The 17,664-nt window shown below is 39.6% G+C and overlaps 1 protein-coding gene across 13 annotated transcripts in view; it reads right to left on the bottom strand.

Annotated features, from left to right (window-relative positions):
• LOC122550847 (LIM and calponin homology domains-containing protein 1-like) overlaps window positions 1-17,664 on the bottom strand; it is a 365,967-nt gene that overhangs the window by 26,642 nt on the left and 321,661 nt on the right. For 11 of the 13 annotated variants that reach the window (XM_087987661.1, XM_043692191.2, XM_043692217.2 and 8 more), the window contains 3 exons: window positions 15,514-15,627; window positions 10,091-10,183; window positions 6,811-6,990 (listed from right to left, as the gene is read on the bottom strand). In XM_087987661.1, the coding sequence (XP_087843787.1) occupies window positions 6,811-6,990; window positions 10,091-10,183; window positions 15,514-15,627 (387 nt within the window). The remainder of the gene's footprint in view (window positions 1-6,810; window positions 6,991-10,090; window positions 10,184-15,513; window positions 15,628-17,664) is intronic. The other 2 variants (XM_043692236.2, XM_043692258.2) reach the window with 1 other exon arrangement.

Genomic DNA, 17,664 nt, shown 5'->3' with positions numbered 1-17,664 from the left:
GTGCTGCAGAGTGATTCCTGGAACACTGGCTTCAATGTGTCTGATATCTGATAATTGAAAAATATTTAAAGCTACAGATGTAACTCCACTTGCTAAAGAAGTGTAATGGTTAGAAATGACATACAAGATTGCTGTTATCTCTCTCCCATTGTAGCAAAGGGTCGGATGCATCTGCCTTTTTCCTCTGATTTTAATGCTTCCCATGCCCTAAAGATGAATGGGGTATGATCAGAGAATCTTTTGTCCCTGAACCATGATGTAGCCTCCAAAATAATTGATACATCCAAATCTATATCAGAATTAAAATTGGTTGTTTTGTGATTTTCTGGTGATTTCTGCATAACAGAATTCATCTCTAGGTCTGCACAATCAGGGAAACTGAAATCTTGCATTGAGTCTGCCACATACTGTTATTAAGTGCTCATCTGACTCCTCTGTGTCCTCTCCTGCTGAGATACCTCCTGTGGTCTGCTTTTGTTGTTGATGAAGCTGCGACATAGTCCCCTTGGCACTCGTGACCCTCTCTGTAACTGGTTTGGATTGAGGTTCCACTGGTGGTTTCCTTAATGCCATCAACAGTGACTTTCTATTCATGGGTTTCTGTTGGTGAATTTTCTAAGTGATAGATTCTGTAACTTCAATTTACTGTAATGCTTTATTCACTCCCGCTAATTGATTTTTCTTGTTGCTTGCTGTGTTCTTCCTGCACAATATCTTTAATGGTTTAGTGTCCTGGTCTATTACGAAGTATTTCCAGTCACCAGTGAGTTTTTCTTCAGGTAAATCCCTCACTTTTGTGTTTGGATTGCTAGGCTGATATCATGGTTTACCTGTAATACTACACTGACTAAGCTTCATTTTGAGCTCTCACTTGCCTCTGGCCTTATGGGTCTACAGCCACAATGTAGAAACGTGAGGCCAAAACTCTTGGAAGTGAGCATTACCAGGCTTTATTAAACATTAACTATTTATAAGCCATAGCAAGAGAGGATGTGTCACTGAAGCCTTACAGACTCAGACTCCAGATTCATGTGATCTGCTACACTATGGCGTAGCTCCTTTTGGACACACTCAGTAGCTCAGATTCTTAGAGTAGAGGATTAATTAGCTATTTATATGTAAATAAGAAATGCTGCATCTACATTAAAATGCTAATGCAATGGATGCATTATGATTGAGATTTTGCAACATTACTGTAACTTTGGTGGAAATTCTGTTGAAGCATGTAGGAAGGGTTTCTGCTAAAGTGAGAATAGTGGAGCAAGATAAACCATGAGGAAATTCATCTCCATCAAAACAATGGAATATTCCCCACTGCCAATATGATGGAAAAGTTTGTCATATGCCCTTCTGGTTCCTGTAATAAAATGCAATAGGCAAAATAAGCAATAGATACAGTTTTAAAAGAAAAATGTTGTCTTATTTACTTTTAAAAATATGTTATTTCATGGGATATGGATTTGTTGGCAAGGTCACCATTTCCTGTCCATCCCTAATGGCTCTTGAACTGAGTGCCTTAACTTCGCTTAACTTAATAAAACCTTGTCCTAGAAAACAAGAATACCAGGAGAGACCAAATTTTATTCGTCACCCAAAAATTAGGACTCAAATTCAAAATCATGGCATCTCTTGACTAGTCAACTGAACTACTGACGGAGCGAATGCAGCATAATCTGATGAACATATGGCACAGATTATATTTTTCACATGGAAATGTTCTGAATTTAACTTCCAGATTCCTACGCTCCTGCTGCTAGGGAATGGCTCCATCTGTTGCTAGCTCAGTATTTCTTCAACAGTCCAACAAATGAATCCACAATTTAGTCACCTACTAACCTAAATAGATTAATGTTTTTCCTGAACTACTGGATAGAGAAATGTTCTCCAAATATGTTCAGTATTTGTTCACTGATTCTACCTAGTTATGTTAACCTATAATTACTGGATTAGTAATCTGCCTTCACATTCAGTATACCCTCCATCGTGTTGTGCTAAAGGAGACAGTCACTGAACAGATCTACTAACTCATGACTGGGCATCCATTAGGACATATGACATCAGTAGCGGCAGAATCATACTCCAGTGCAATCTGCAACTTCACAGCCCATTGTATCACCCACTCTACCATTACCGTCAAACCTAGGGGCCAATCCTGGTACATTGAAAAGTGCAGAAAGGCAAGCATATCTAAAAATGACCTGATGAAGCTCAAATTGGGACTGTTTGCATGCCTAATAGCACAAATAGCAGATGATAGACAGAGCTAAGTGATTCCACAACTAACAGATCACATTTACACTCTGCAATCCTGCCACATCTAATTGTGAGTGGTGGTGGATTGTAGATCAACTCACTGGATAAGAAAGCTCATAAATGGAGCCCAGCACATTATTGCAAAAGACAAGACTAAAGCATTCACAGCAATCTTTAGCCAGAAGCGTCAATTGGATGTTAGGAACATCACTCTACATAATATCAAGAAACAGTTGAAACACTGGACACACAAAGGCTATGGGCCCTGACAACATCCCAGCAACAGTTCTGAAAACTTGTTTTCCAGAACCTGCTGCTCCCCTAGCCAAGTTGTTCCAGTACAGAGACAACATTGGCATCTGTCCAATAAAGGGGAAAACTGTCAGGTTGAAAAAGCATGACAAATCCAACCTGGACAATTACCACTCCATCAGTCTACTTTTAATCATCAGTAAAATGATGATACGTATCATTGACAATGCTTAGCAACAACCTGCTCACTGATACTGAGTTTGGGTTCTGGCAGGGTAACTCAATTCCTGACCTCATTACAACCTTGGTTCATACAGGGACCAAAGAGCTGAAATCCAGAAGTGAGGTAATACTGACAGCCCTTAACGTCAAAGCCTGTTGGGGAAAAGATGTCAGAGAGGAGTCTGGAGAAGAACCTGAACACTCTGGCCCTCCCAGTCAAGTACAGCATTTTCATACAGTTTGCATTATAATTGCATTCAACATTAATGTCATTGTTAACCATGCTCCCCCCTATTCCCACTCCCACAATCTATACATCCAACCCTGTAAAACACACAATCAATGATGGACATCTATGCACAGTTCTAGGTTTTCCATGATCTCCTGATGTTTACCAGACTGTTATCATCAGGCCTTGGGATCTTACAATGTAACCCATTCATTTACATTCCATTGTTAATTGTTATACTCTTTCTTAGACATTTGCCAGACTTGCTTACCTCTAAGGACTGTTAAAATTCTGTTATTCATTATATTCATTGCTATCCTTATCAAATTCTGTTACTTGTCTTATATTTCCTCCTATTCTAATCACAAAAGATTCAAAAAGATGTTAATTCTTACTAATTGCTATAAAATTCATAACATCAGTTCATATGTAAGGTTAGTTATATATAAAATTTATGATTACCCCTAACATTAGAATTCTTCAGCCAATGAGTTGTGAGCAGCTTCTGTCCTACCTGATCATGGAAGATCAGGTAAAAACTGCTCCTTCATCTTGCAGTAGCAACTATAACTCATTCGTGTCACACGCTGTCTTCTCAGATGAAATCTGCTAATCTTACTCTAAATCTTTCGACACTACCTCTTTTACTTAATAAGAGGAGATTGGTTCCATTAATAAAACAGAAACACAATCATTTTAGAGTTCAATGAACTTGTCTGAACTCCTAGGATTTTACAAGACATAATCTCGTTCTTCTTTTAACTTATCATTTGTCTCTATGGGATCATACACTTCTTTTAATTCTTACTAGATTACAAACTTTGGGTGTCTGTTCCCAGACATCTCCTATCAGACTGTTTCTTACAGACATCTGCAGCTGTGGTTTATACAGAACTTTGTGTTTATTAATGTGTAAGACTCTTTGTTCTGCCGAGACCCTGTTACCTTGGGTTTATCTTCTTCACAAAGCAACCATTGTTCTAACTTATGATCTCACGCTAATGCTGAACCAGGCAAGCTAATTATGGTACTGCAGCTAAAGATTTTCTCTGCCATATTCATGCCAACTAAAAATTCACCTTATGCCACCTCTGGCCATGGGCTACCCCAATAAGCCCACATTTGACTGCGAGCAGCATCAAGGAATTCTAGCACCTGGGGACATACAGTCATCGAGATGTACAGTACGGAAACAGATCCTTCGGTCCAACTTGTCCATGCCGACCAGATATCCTAACCTAATCTAGTCCCATTTGCCAGCATTTGGTCCATATCCGCTAAACCCTTCCTATTCATATACCCATTCAGATGCCTTTTAAATGCAGTAATTGTACCAGATTCCACCACTTCCTCAGGCAGCTCATTCCATACATGTACCACTCTCTGTGTGAAAATGATGCCCTGAGGTCCCTTTTATATCTTTCCCCTCTCACCCTAAACCTATGCCCTCTAGTTCTGGACTCCCCCAACCCAGGGAAAAGATCTTGTCTATTAATCCTATCCATGATTTTATAAACCTCTATAAGGTCACCCCTCAGCCTCCAACGCTCGAGGGAAAACAGCTCCAGCCTATTCAGCCTCTGCCTATATCTCAAATGCTCCAACCCTGGCAACATCCTTGTAAATCTTTTCTGAACCCTTTCAAGTTTCACAACATCTTTCCGATAGGAAGGAGACCAGAATTGCATGCAGTATTCCAAAAGTGGCCTAACCAATGTCCTGTACAGTCGCAACTCAACCTCCCAACTCCTGTACTCAATACTCTGACCAATAAAGGAAAGCATACTAACCGCCTTCTTCACTATCCTATCTGCCTGCAAAACCTCTTTCAATGAACTATGAACCTGCACTCCAAGGTCTCTTTGTTCAGGAACACTCACCACGACCTTAACATTAAGTGTATAAGTCTTGCTCTGATTTGCTTTTTCCAAAATGCAGCACCTCACGTTTATCAAAATTAAACTCCATCTGCCACTCCTCAGCCCATCTAATCAAGATCCTGTTGTAATCTGAATGGAAATAGGAGGAAAACTCTCTGCTGGTTGGACCTGGCAAAAAGGAAGATGGTTGTGAGTGTTCAAGGTCAGCTCCAGGGTGTCTCTGCAGGAGTTCCTCTGGATAGTGTCCTAGGCCCAACCATCTTCAGCTGCTTCATCCTTCCCTGCATCATAAGGTCAGAAATGGGGATATTTGCCGATTATTGCAAAATGTTTAGCACCATTCACAACTCCTCAGACACTGAAATAGCCCATGTCCAAATGTTGCAAAAATATAGACAATGTACAGATGATGACTGACAAGTAGCAAGTAACATTCATAATATGTTGAAGGGCTTTTGCCCAAAACGTTGATTTTCCTGCTCTTTGGATGCTCCCTGGTTTGCTGTGCTTTTCCAGCACCACTCTAATCTAGATTCTGATCTCCAGCATCTGCAGTTCTCACTTTTGCTTAACATTCATAATATGCTAGGCAATCAAAATCTTCAACAGGAAAGAATCTAACCATCATCTTTTGATACTGAATAGCGTCACCATGACTGAATCCCCTACTATCAACATCCTGGAGTTTTATATTGACCAGAAATTGAACTAAACTATCTACGAAAGCAGATCAGAAACTCTGAATCCTGCAGTGATTAAATTCCTGACCGAGGAATATTCTAAACAGGAGAACAGTTAATATTATACCATACAATTGTTTAAATGATAACAAAAAGGTAACATTCGTTCTATTTAATAACTCTTCTCCTGACTTCCCTAAAGTCTGTCCACCAGATACAAGGCATAAGTCAGGAGTGTGATAGAATACCCTCCACTTGTCGGGATGAGTGCAGTTCCAACAACACAAGAAACTTAACACCATCCAGGACAAAACAGTCTGCTTGCATACCACATTCACAAATATTCACTCCTTCCGACACTCTAGCAGCAGTGTGCATGATGCACAAGATGCACTGCAGAAATTCAGCAAAGCTCCTGAAATTGTACTTTCCAAACCCACAATCACTTCCATCTGGAAGGAAAGGGCAGCAGATATATTGGAACACCAAAAGCTGCAAGTTCCCCACCAAGCCACTCACCACCTTGAATTAGAAATATATCACCAATTCTTCACTGTCGCTGGATCAAACTCCTAGAATTCTCTCCCAAATGGCATTGTGGATCCACTTAAGCATAAGGACTGCAGCAGTTCAAGAAGACAACTCTCTACCAACTTCTCAGGAGCAACAAGGGAGGAGCAAGAAATGCTGACCAGTCAGCGGCACCCACATCGCAACAATGAATGGAAAAACAAATCCAGCAATTGTGATTTCAAATCCCGCATGGTAAATTGCATAAGTAACTTTACTAAACCTGGCACCATTAAAAATAAAATTATGATTAGCTGAATTATTGGAAAAACAAATGGTTTGTGATTATTCTGCTGCCAATTGCCTGAATCACTTATTTATTTATATTTTAATTTTTATTATCATTAATTAAGAAATGATAAATGCAGAGCTATAATCTGGAATCCACTATGAAGACACCAGCTTGTCACAATTACTTTCCTTTTTATTTATGTGTCTTAGAGGACATTTCCTCTTGCTGCTACATGTACACATTAAGATGATGTAGTCTTCCTAGTTGTCTTTCCTAGAAATTTATTAAAAGTCATAACAAATTGTCTTTTAGATTAAGACAATATTATTTTATCAAAGGTTGATGAATAAGATATAATTAAGCAAACATCATGCACAGGGCTAGAACCAAATGAAGAGTCTACTATTTCTGATAACAGTAATACTATAATAGTCATTATTGTATTTACAGAATTAAAATGTTTCAAACACATTCTAAGCAAGCGAAACTTACTGCATCTTTCTGCAATTTGACATTCGTGTTCTCCGGATCCATGGAGGAACTCTCAATGTGGTCAGAATGAGAGTTTTCCTCACGTTTTGATGGACAGATCCACTCATTGGGATGATGGGCAGACAATGCTGGTGATTGTGGAGTCAGCGGGGTCACTGTTTCCTGAATAATTTTACGTTCCTAGAAAATACACAGTTGGAAAGATATGAGTCACGGTTGTGTACAAGTTCAGACAAGTGCTCTGAAGCCTCTTTGCAATTCTTTTTGTTCATGGGATATAGGTATCACCAGCTAGACCAACGCTTATTTCCCATCACTAATTACCCAGAAGGCAGTAAAGGGTCTGAAGTCACATGTAAGCCAGATCAGCTAAATATGACAGGGTGAACTGGATGGTTTTTTTATCACAAATGACTGTGATTATACGGTCACTATTGGGCTCACTCCTTTTTCCAGATTTTCATTGAATTAAAATTTCACTGTTGACCATGGTGCAATTAGTTGGAGAACCAGATATTGTAGTGTTTGTGTTCATCAGTAGATGTCACTATCACATTTAATAAAAGGATAACATTATTTACCCTGGACAAAATATTTGTCCAGTGATGATGATGATGATAATGATGATAAAATTACCCACGCTTCCTGCCACGGTTCCACCAAAACAGACAGCAATTCTGGAAGATGCAGAATTGCAGAACACTGTGGAAACAATACCTCTATGCTTTTCCAGAGATCCTTTCAGACTTCAACCAATGGAAAATCAATGCACTGACAAAAAAATCTCACTCTTGTGTTGTGGATCACAATAGAAATTGTTTGAAAGAGTTACACCTTATTGAATAAAACGTAACTGGGGTTTTAATGATGCCTCAACTGTCTAATGACTTCTAAACATCCTCATGACCCTGAAAAACTAATTTTAAATTTGTAGGATGTCAAATTTCTCCATTATGATAAAACTATTTTTACAACATTTATTAAAATAATATTTTGTTGAAGTTTATTTCTATTGCTAACTTAGTTTCTATTTAAATCTAGACCAGTGACATCTACTCCCTGTGAATGAATCTAAAAAAAATCATAATCTGAACGTTTAAATTGAAAGTAAAGAATCAAAAGCTTTTAACTTCCTGGTCTGCTATCGGTGAGAGTGGCCTAATGTGATTGGCTGTTTTCCATGTATACTGGCATCACTGATGTCAGATTTTGCTTTTCTCAGGAAAAAAAGAAACCTGCCATTGCTTCATTGCTGACTTCAAAATCTGCGGTATTATTAGTGCACAAACAGCTCCTTTATTTTTAACTCCAGGGACAAAAGTAGATGATAATGTTACTAGACTAGTAATCCTGAGATACTGATGAATAGACTACAGACGTGACTTCACATCTTACCCAGGCAGCTGTGGAAATTTTACTCAATACATTAATACATTTGGAATAAATTAATAATGATCATGAAATTACTGTATTGTTGTAAAAAACTTTCAGGGGAGGAAATTTGCTAAAAACATTGGTGGTCTAGCCTACATGTGAGGCCAGACCAACAGCAATGTGGTTGATTCTTACCTGCCCTGTGAAATGGCCTAACAAGCCTCTTAGTTGTAGCCAGCTCACCAACATTTGTTGAAGTGCAATTAAGGAGGTGCAAAAATATAAAGTGCTGGCCTCAGTGATAATCACATTGACAGCATGGGTTAAAAAATATCAGTCTTAGACTGCTGAAAGTAATGGGAGTCTTTTTCTTTCCTTTGCATGATAATGATTTGTGCTGGTGAAAGGTTCACGCACATAATCTACTTTCCAGTACATCTGTTGAGTATCCATTTCTCACAAATCAGATTAATAATAAGCGTCAGTCGACTACTTGACTGTGAGGTATGTTACAGTGAAACATAATCAACCCCTCATTTTAGAGATGATCATAAATGGGTCATATGTTTTTTAAAAAAATTGTTTATGTTATGGCATCTTTATGAGCTCAGACTCCTACTGAGATGCTCAGGAAACAATGAAGACAAGATAAGCTGTCTGCCCCTTTCTCTGTTATTGTCAGTAAAAGGAAATATTTTAGTCCTGTCTAATCTTCAGCTGTGTCTGACCCATTTCTTGCACTTCTGCACTTACCCCTTCTCTTCCCTCCTGTAACATCGATAGGGTCCCCCTGGTCCTTACGCTCCAGCCAAAGAATCATTAACTGTCATTTCTGCCACCTCCAATGGTATACCATCAGACACATATTCCCCTCCCTTTCCTTGTCAGCCTTCAGCAACAACCAGTCCCTCCAGGCACCCTGGTTCACTCCTCTTTATTCCCAGCACCTCTCCATGGCACCTTCCTATTCAATCACAGAAGGTGCAACATTTACCCATTTACTTCTGCCCTCCTCACTATCGAAGGCCCCAGACACACCTTCCAGGTGAAACAGCACTTTATCTGCACTTCACTCAATGTAGTCTATTGTATTTGCAACTCACACTGTGATCTCCTCTACACTGGGAGACAAAATGCAGACTGGGTGACCACTTTGCAGAACACCAATGTTCTGTCTGCAGAACTGACCCTAAGCTTCCACTGCTTCTGCTGCTTCAACACACCACTGTAATTCCCTGGCTAAAATCTCTGTGTTGGGCTTGCTGCTGTGCAAAGCTCAGCGCGAGCTGGAGTAATAAAACCTGATTTGGGAACTCTGCAGCCTTCTGGATTCAATACCAAGGTCAAAATGTTTAGGGCCTGAACACCTTCTTCCATATGGGTCTCTGCCCCATTCCCACTCACTAGACTTTCACCACAGCCAATTTGCTTTCACCCACTAGTGGTTCTCTCGGGCTCACCATTAGCCATTCCCTTGTCTGCCAACTACTTTCCTTGCTCCACGGGCTTTATTGCCACTTCTTGTTGATTCGTTTTACCACCTATCTCTGCCACTATCACCCCAGTCTTCAACATTTAGACAAATCTTTTCCTAGCCACAATCACTTCTCAAGGGTGACTGGACCTGAAACGTAAACTTTGCTTTCTCTCCACAGATGCTGTCAGGTCTGCTGGGTTCCTCTGGCTATTTCTGTTTCTGTACCCTATTCTTGTTACCCAGTCCAATGGAAGGATAAAAACTTGGACCTTCCTGCTCATGCTATACCAAATAATATTTGTATACAGCGGAGTTAATCACATTGTCAGTGGATTATATAAATAGACTGATATTTTAGTGAATGCTAAGTGAATTCAAAATTGCAGTTGAGCATTAGATCTCAAAACAGTGCAGTGATTCCTTGCTTACCTCTTCATGGTATCTACGTTCCTCTTCCTCAACCTCTCTTTGTGCTTTCTCCCATTCCTGGCGAAGTTTTTCTTGCTCCTTTCTGTACCTTTCCTGTTATAGAGTAAAACACTGATGTCACCTTTCATTGCCAATCAATGAGTTACACTTGAAGGAACAGATCAGTTATTAAGCTTTCCTTGCAGAGACTCATGCTTTTGTCTCTTTTGGTGAAACAGTCATTAAAATAGTTACTAAATGATCTCTTTGTTGCTTGTAATGAAGTGAATGGAAATTTTACAAGTTCATTACTATTCCTGTAATTGCATTCAGCACTTCAGAGCAAGTACACTCAAGCAAGACAACCAAATATATTAAAAGGTTACTAACTACTGAGAATTCTAATCACATCCAATATTACTGCCACCACCAATTTAAAAATACATAATATATTAAGATATACTTACAGTACAGGTACAGTCCATCCTAAAATAAGTTGAGTACCCAGAAAATATTTAAGTATAATATTCATACAACTCTGCAATTGTATATTTAGGACATATTACAGTGAACATTAGAAATGCTACATAAAATTATTCCTATGGCCTTTCATCTTAGTGCATTTGTTTATCCTCTCACTTAACCCTGATTATAAAACACAATTGAAATTTGGAACAACAGAAATAAGGGTAACCAATGTCATTGAACCACACACATGCGCACAGATCTTAGTACAAACATTTGATAGCCCATTGCTTTATTACAGCATCAAGAGGCCACAAACCAAGGTTATTGAGTATCAAAGTTTAAGTCCCACATGATCAGCACATGCATGACAGTTAGCAATCAGCCTACCTCTTAAAGTAATTCCATGCACTAAATTGTGACATAATTATGTTTACATCGAGCCTAGAGTAGGAGGACATGTGGTTAAGATCTCACGGTTGAAAAGTAAACTCAATTTAGGGAGAACTCATGTTTTAGGACATGTACTGTCAATCCTATACTGGGCTTATTGTGTCAAATGTACAATCAATTCAGCATGAACATTATGAATTAGACCAGCTGGGTCACATTTATTTGACTTCTCCATCTAGGATAATAATATGGTTAGTTGGCTTCACAATGTAGTGGCATAGTGCTATTTTCACTTCAATTGCTGGAGACAGTGGATTGCTTCACAAATTGACTGTGATGTATTTAATCTTATCTACTAATTAACATGTTCTGACTCCAAGAGCAGTTGGATTTAAATACATTTACAACTCTAAATCTTTAGGGAAACTTGGCTGTAAGATTGGTTGCTCTGTTTCTCTGAAGCCTTTTTAAACACTTTCATGGGATGGAAGTTCCTGGTTCCTAGCTGGCTAGCACTTATCGCTCATTCCTATTTAAGTGGTACTTGTAAGATTATGACACTTTTGCAGGAAGACAGACTAGTGTCATTTAATAATTAAAGCGCTGCTAAAGTAAACCAGATAGAATTTCCAAAAATGCCTCATTTGTGTCAGCAGCACTCATAGTCAATGAAGGCAGTGGCTTGATGTTATAGTGCACTCAAAGGAGGGATGGAGAGTTAGCACCTTTTACGAAGTTTGTGGGTGATGAATCAATAATTCTTTCATTCAACTTCTCAACTATCCTCCTAAAGTATTTCATTTATACCAATTGCCCTCCATCCCTGAGTCAAACAGGCATTCTACAAATTGGATCTAAACCATTGAGTATTCTAGAGAACTTCCATTTATCCTCACAAATGGAGGAGTTACAGAATAATATGCATGAATATGAACGCTGGCCAACTTCTCCTTCCCCAGCATGATGAGTATCATTACACATACATTAGACATGGAGTTCCCGGAGTTCACTGACGGGAGTTTCTTGTTTCATTTGCCTTTTTATCATTCTCCCTTTATTGTCCTAAATTCCATCAGGTAAATTGTCACTAGAATATGCTTTAAAAATATTGCAGACATTGGGATTACAGACAATTATTATCCCATATTTATGAGTGACATGGTGTATCTTCTCCAGAACTAATACCTCTACAGATTCTGACCATGCCATTGTAGTTGAAGCTTATATATTCAGATAGACAATTATCCGACATTTCTTTCTACTCTCAGGACAAGGTCAACAGTTATTACTCTAGGAAGCTGGTGCCAAGACTTCATTATGAACCGTTGATAGTTTTTCTGTATTTTGATTTTACACAACTGTGTGACTTGCCTGAACAAATTAGACTGCAGATGAGAGTCAACAGGATGAAGAATCAATTGATTTAAACAAGTGTGATAAGTGATCAGTTCACATTGTAATATTGGTAAAAGTTTAATTCAAACAACTTAGGTGAAAGTTAGGAAAGCAGAGGATTTAACTATTCTAATTTAGTTTCAATTTTCACCATCCTTAGCCAAGAACTCACACTAATGCAATGATGATTGGGTTTTTCAGCAGAGCATCACATTAGATTAGATTAGATTAGATTACTTACAGTGTGGAAACAGGCCCTTCGGCCCAACAAGTCCACACCGCCCCGTCGAAGCACAACCCACCCATACCCCAACATTTACCCCTTAACTAACACTACGGGCAATTTAGCATGGCCAATTCACCTGACCTGCACATCTTTGGACTGTGGGAGGAAACCGGAGCACCCGGAGGAAACCCACGCAGACACGGGGAGAATGTGCAAACTCCACACAGTCAGTCACCTGAGGCAGGAATTGAACCCAGGTCTCTGGCGCTGTGAGTCAGCAGTGCTAACCACTGTGCCACCGTGCCGCCTTACATGTTATTGTTAATCAGATCACCATCCCTATTGAAAATCAGGAGCATTTATTTAGTTCTCACTAAGGAATGCAAGTCAATTGCTTTCTTTAGTTGATTAAAATAGCTTCACAGTACTTCCCTCTCACTGTCAACGATGTCTAGTAACTTTTACGTCTGACTGCGCTGAGTTTACAATGTGCAGCAGAACAAATGCAGATATTTATATGGATAGGAGACTGTGAATATCATGGGAAATATGCTCCAACACTGGCTCCACAGATTAGCTTGTTTAACTACTTGCACTGACAGGCATCTCACACACTAAGCATCGCTTTAAAGAAATATTAAGCAAAGATGGTGGTTACATGATTGACAAACACAGATACATTTTATGTAACAAAAAAAAAACTGAGATCATGCAGAAAGTCACAATTACAGCCGCCACAATTTGCTTCATCTCACACAATACTAAGTATCTTTCCTACTGAAACAGTGTTGTCAGCCCTTTCCATTTTTTGAAAACTAGTCATTCACCATCTTATGTATTTACAAATGCAAGTTACTACAGTAGTCAGTAAATTACTGTTGCAGTGAAGCTTTGTATTTATGGACAGTACAACTCTGTACTATTAGCAATGAGTGGAATCTTCCCAGGCTCTGAACAACATGGGCTATGGTAAAAAAAGATGGGAAAATTGGGTGAGATGTCAAGTGAGGAGTTTCTTAACATCGAGTGGAAAAAGTCTCAGTTTCAATCATGTGTTGAACAGTAAGATGCAATTCTCACTAGTGAGCAGTGAGAGGCTTATTTGCACAGATTAACACTCATTAATAACAGCACCATCACTAAATTACTTAGGCCTCATTAATATGCAGTTTCCTTTTCTACCACCTGCCAGATAGAAGTGAGATGTCCTGAATACCTGACGTAAACATCAGAGGTTACTTAGCAATTCCAGCTAGCCACTTGCTCCTCTGGCTCTCCATCTTAGAAACTGGGCACCAGCGGCTCAGGGTACACTCTACTACAGATATGGATGTGCACACCCTACATCCACAGTAGATTGCAGCCAATCACACAAACCTCAATGGGTCACCATGGCACATCGCCGATACTCAATGCTCACAGCTTCCTTGCTTTGCCTTTTTGACTTTGGCCCCTCAGTTGGAGCTTGAAGGCTCACAGGACTAATGCCCTGTCTTAGCAAAGACATAAAGCCAGGAGTTTTGTCGTGAATGTCAGCAGTCACTGGACATGCTGCTCTGTAGCACTGTGCTATGTCAATCTCATAGCTTCAGCCAGCAGTTCACATGGCAAACATAGTCCATGTGCATCAACCAATGGACAGGTCTCAACATTGAAGTGAAGTAGTCCTCAATCAAGATTTTGGGGCAGGGGGTGGTGGTTAGTTGCAGTCAGTCAGGGAGACACAATATAGTCAGTCAGAGCATTATCTGTTCACACTTCAGGAGTTTGGGAATGATCAATTATTTGCTAGGGGCAGTCAGGGTCAGGGTAGCAGGCCACTCCTACAATGCCAGTGCCAACAGTAAGGGAACTCAGAGAACATTTTTTAGGTTGGATCAGGGGTCTGGTCAGTAATCAATCATGACTGTCTGCTCAAGCCACTTGTGGGATCAGCCACACTGGAATGAAAGTGAAGGGGGTTATCAGGGGATACTGCTGTGTTTAGAAAATGGGGGAATCCATGCTCGGGATTGGAGGCAGTAACTCGCGATGGAGAAGGCGACAGATGGAGAGGGGAGGGAATGTGACACAGAAGGTGGGACTGGGGCACATGAGAAGACATGGGATTCTGTGGGATGGATAGGGGGTGGGAATTACAGGCTTTCGCAACCACATGGTGGTGGGTGTACATGAGAGCTGTAAATGGGTGCTGAGTAAACTGTATGGATGGAGCTCAAGGGGTAAGGATAAGATTGCAGATGTAATTCCTGGCAGAGTGTCAGAACATTAGGCACTGACAGGCCTTCCAGGGAGGGGTAGATAGAAAGGAACAGGGAGGTTTGTATTGCGAGGGTGGGGGACCTGCATAATGGCAGCAACTACATCAAGAGTAGGTGGAGTCAGGGTTTTTCTTCTGTTCCACTTATAGTGAGTGGGACAATAGGCCTTGGAAGAACAGGGCACTATAGGAGCCGAGTGCATGATTAATGAGGCAAATTTGGGACAATAGGGCAAGAAAACCCACTAGGCCTCATGGAGAGTTAATGCAAGTGTTATTTTACCTCAGGGGAATCATGAGTAAAAGCTTTTAAATTTGACTCAATTGCTCTGGAGCAGATGGGCTGGATTTAATAAGTTAATGATTACAATTTCAATAAAACTTACACCAGAATCAAATTTCAGAAATATATTTTATTACATGCCAGTAATTTGCTCCCTACTGTAGCAATACTATCAGTCATTTTCATATCAATTTTTTTTGTGGTTCTGATCTGCCTAGTAGAACAATGATATACTGCATCTCTTTCATTACCACCTTCTAGTTGGCTAATCAGAACTACATTTATGGAAAAAAACATTGAGGAAGGATTAGTGTTAAGAGCCATGAGGAAGGTGCACCATATCTACCCAAACCTATGATAAAAGCAGCAGCAAAACAATAGCACTTTGTAGCAGAGGGTCAATACAAGTTGTGTTAATGTACCTGGAGCAAGCGTTCCTGCTCTTTCTGCCATCTTTCCTGACGCTTGCGTTCTTCTTCTGGATCCCAATACCAGCGGTCAAAACGCTTAGGGAGATTTAAAGGAGCAACTGGGATCTAACAATCCACATCAAGAGAAAGTTGTGTGACAGATTTCATGATTTGAGAAATGTTATTTAAGGTGCTGCTTCCAGTAAGCAAGAGAAATAATGATAGTTACTGACGAAAGCAGATAAAAGATTAAAGCCAGGAACGGGCCAACCAAATTGTCGTCAAAGAGTTTACAAGAGCAGATTGTTAAATATGAAGATTATTTTCAGACATTTTTCATAATGAAACATTTTAACCAAGGTATTTATGGTTTTTCCTGACTAATTTCTGTTCTTTGTACCATAATGCTTATACAATGGATTCAGAAAAGACAAGAGTGATATGAACACTAATAATCTTGATTCCTTTCCCCCACTTCTGAAGTGCTTATTTTCCTTTCTCCTGGGTGTAGTCGAAGGACTTGTGATATCATGTGACAAGGTCTTCACCCCTTCAAAGAGGCATAAAATAGAAACAATGCATGATTCATTATTTCTCATACCTTTGGCTAATTAGGTATGCCCAGCTGTTCTGTACTAGTGTTCACAGTTCACTCAAGTCTCCACACATTCTTTGATCCCTTTTGTTTTTGTTTTTTCTATGTCTCAGATGCAGCCTCCCTTTTGGTCAAATCTGTCATCAATGTCCCTCACATGAACAGACCCAACCCCTTAACTTTTCTTCCTTGTAGCACCACTCTTCACCCTCCTATTCTTCTACAAGGTCCCTAAATGTGCCATTGTCTCTCAAATCCAATCTCATCTTTCTCAGAACTTTGTGTCTGAATCTCTCCAACATGGTCTCTGCACCTCACACATTACTGAAATCTCCCTTATCAAAATCATATTCTCCATGCCTTACTGTGAGAAATTGTCTCCTCATCCTGCTCAACCTGACTGCTGTCAATGACACTTCCATCAATGTCTCAGTGCTCTTTCTGTGATGAGTAACTCCATGACTCCTCATTCTTCCACACCACCATTATGTGCTATTATATTAATCTTGTCAACTACCATGCCCACTCATAATTCCTTTGCCAGCTTCACTGCCACTCATCCAGAATCCACTAAGGTTGGATGTCAGGAGCCATATGGAGATTGAAGAAAACATAACATCTCACAATCTAAGTTGACGCTTATACTTATACACTGCAAAAAAAAAAAACCCTTTCATTCACGAAACACTTTCATATATTTTATATTATCTAAAGTGGTCAAGCTGTTGTAAAAATAAAATTTCTACTCACTAACCACATTGAAGATGATTAATCCTTTAATAACTTCTAAAAACTGTCAATCAAAATGTGTAATACTAACCACCACTGCTGAAATAAGTGGTTTTAAACCTTGCAAAACACAGTCAAGTATTCATCATGGGCCCAGCTGTACTGACGTTCCTTGGAAAACATCAACAATGAATGCCTTGAAACTGCAGAACAGCTGGCTAATTTATTACCCTAAGCTACACAAGATAGCCTGTAAATCAATCCACTCTAGCAGCAGGTGTCTATTTATTTTTAACTCTAACCAGCACTGCACCTTACTTTTTGTTTCATTTTTAAACAGCTGTTGATTTAAATAATAATGAAACTTAAACAGACCCCGTCCATCCTTTACAAACTTGTAGTGATTTTAATGAGGTCAGCCAGGTGAACATAATAGAATAGGAGTTCCCCGATTGGGGCTATTAATCTGGTGCAATCAAGGAACCCTGGCTGACAGTTATAAACAGGAGTGTCAGAATTTCTGCTCACTCTGAGGAAGCCAGATCAGTGTCAAATACTATGCATGTATAAATAAAAGGTGAATTGGCGATGGGATACCGGCCTCTGGGGAGTTACTTCAAAACCTTTACATAATGCCCCTATATTTCTGATTCCCAGACTGTAGTTAATACTCTTACAGCAATGGAAATGGGGTCTATTGAACTCAACATTAATTTCAAGTGCTCCTGCTAAGTTCAGGATTCCTGCCTGTGCAACTTACATTCCACTCCTTTCTCTATAGGCAAAAATGGAATCTTTCAGATATGAGGTTGGGACCTCTGCTTCCAGATTCCACCAGC

This window comes from Chiloscyllium plagiosum, unplaced genomic scaffold (assembly GCF_037043375.1).
Source record: "Chiloscyllium plagiosum isolate Xiang-an unplaced genomic scaffold, Cpla_swu_hap1 HiC_scaffold_1, whole genome shotgun sequence".
In the NCBI taxonomy this organism is placed as follows: Eukaryota; Metazoa; Chordata; class Chondrichthyes; order Orectolobiformes; family Hemiscylliidae; genus Chiloscyllium; species Chiloscyllium plagiosum.
The sequence above is the reverse complement of the archived record's forward strand: the minus strand, read 5'-3'. Positions and strand labels throughout refer to the sequence as shown.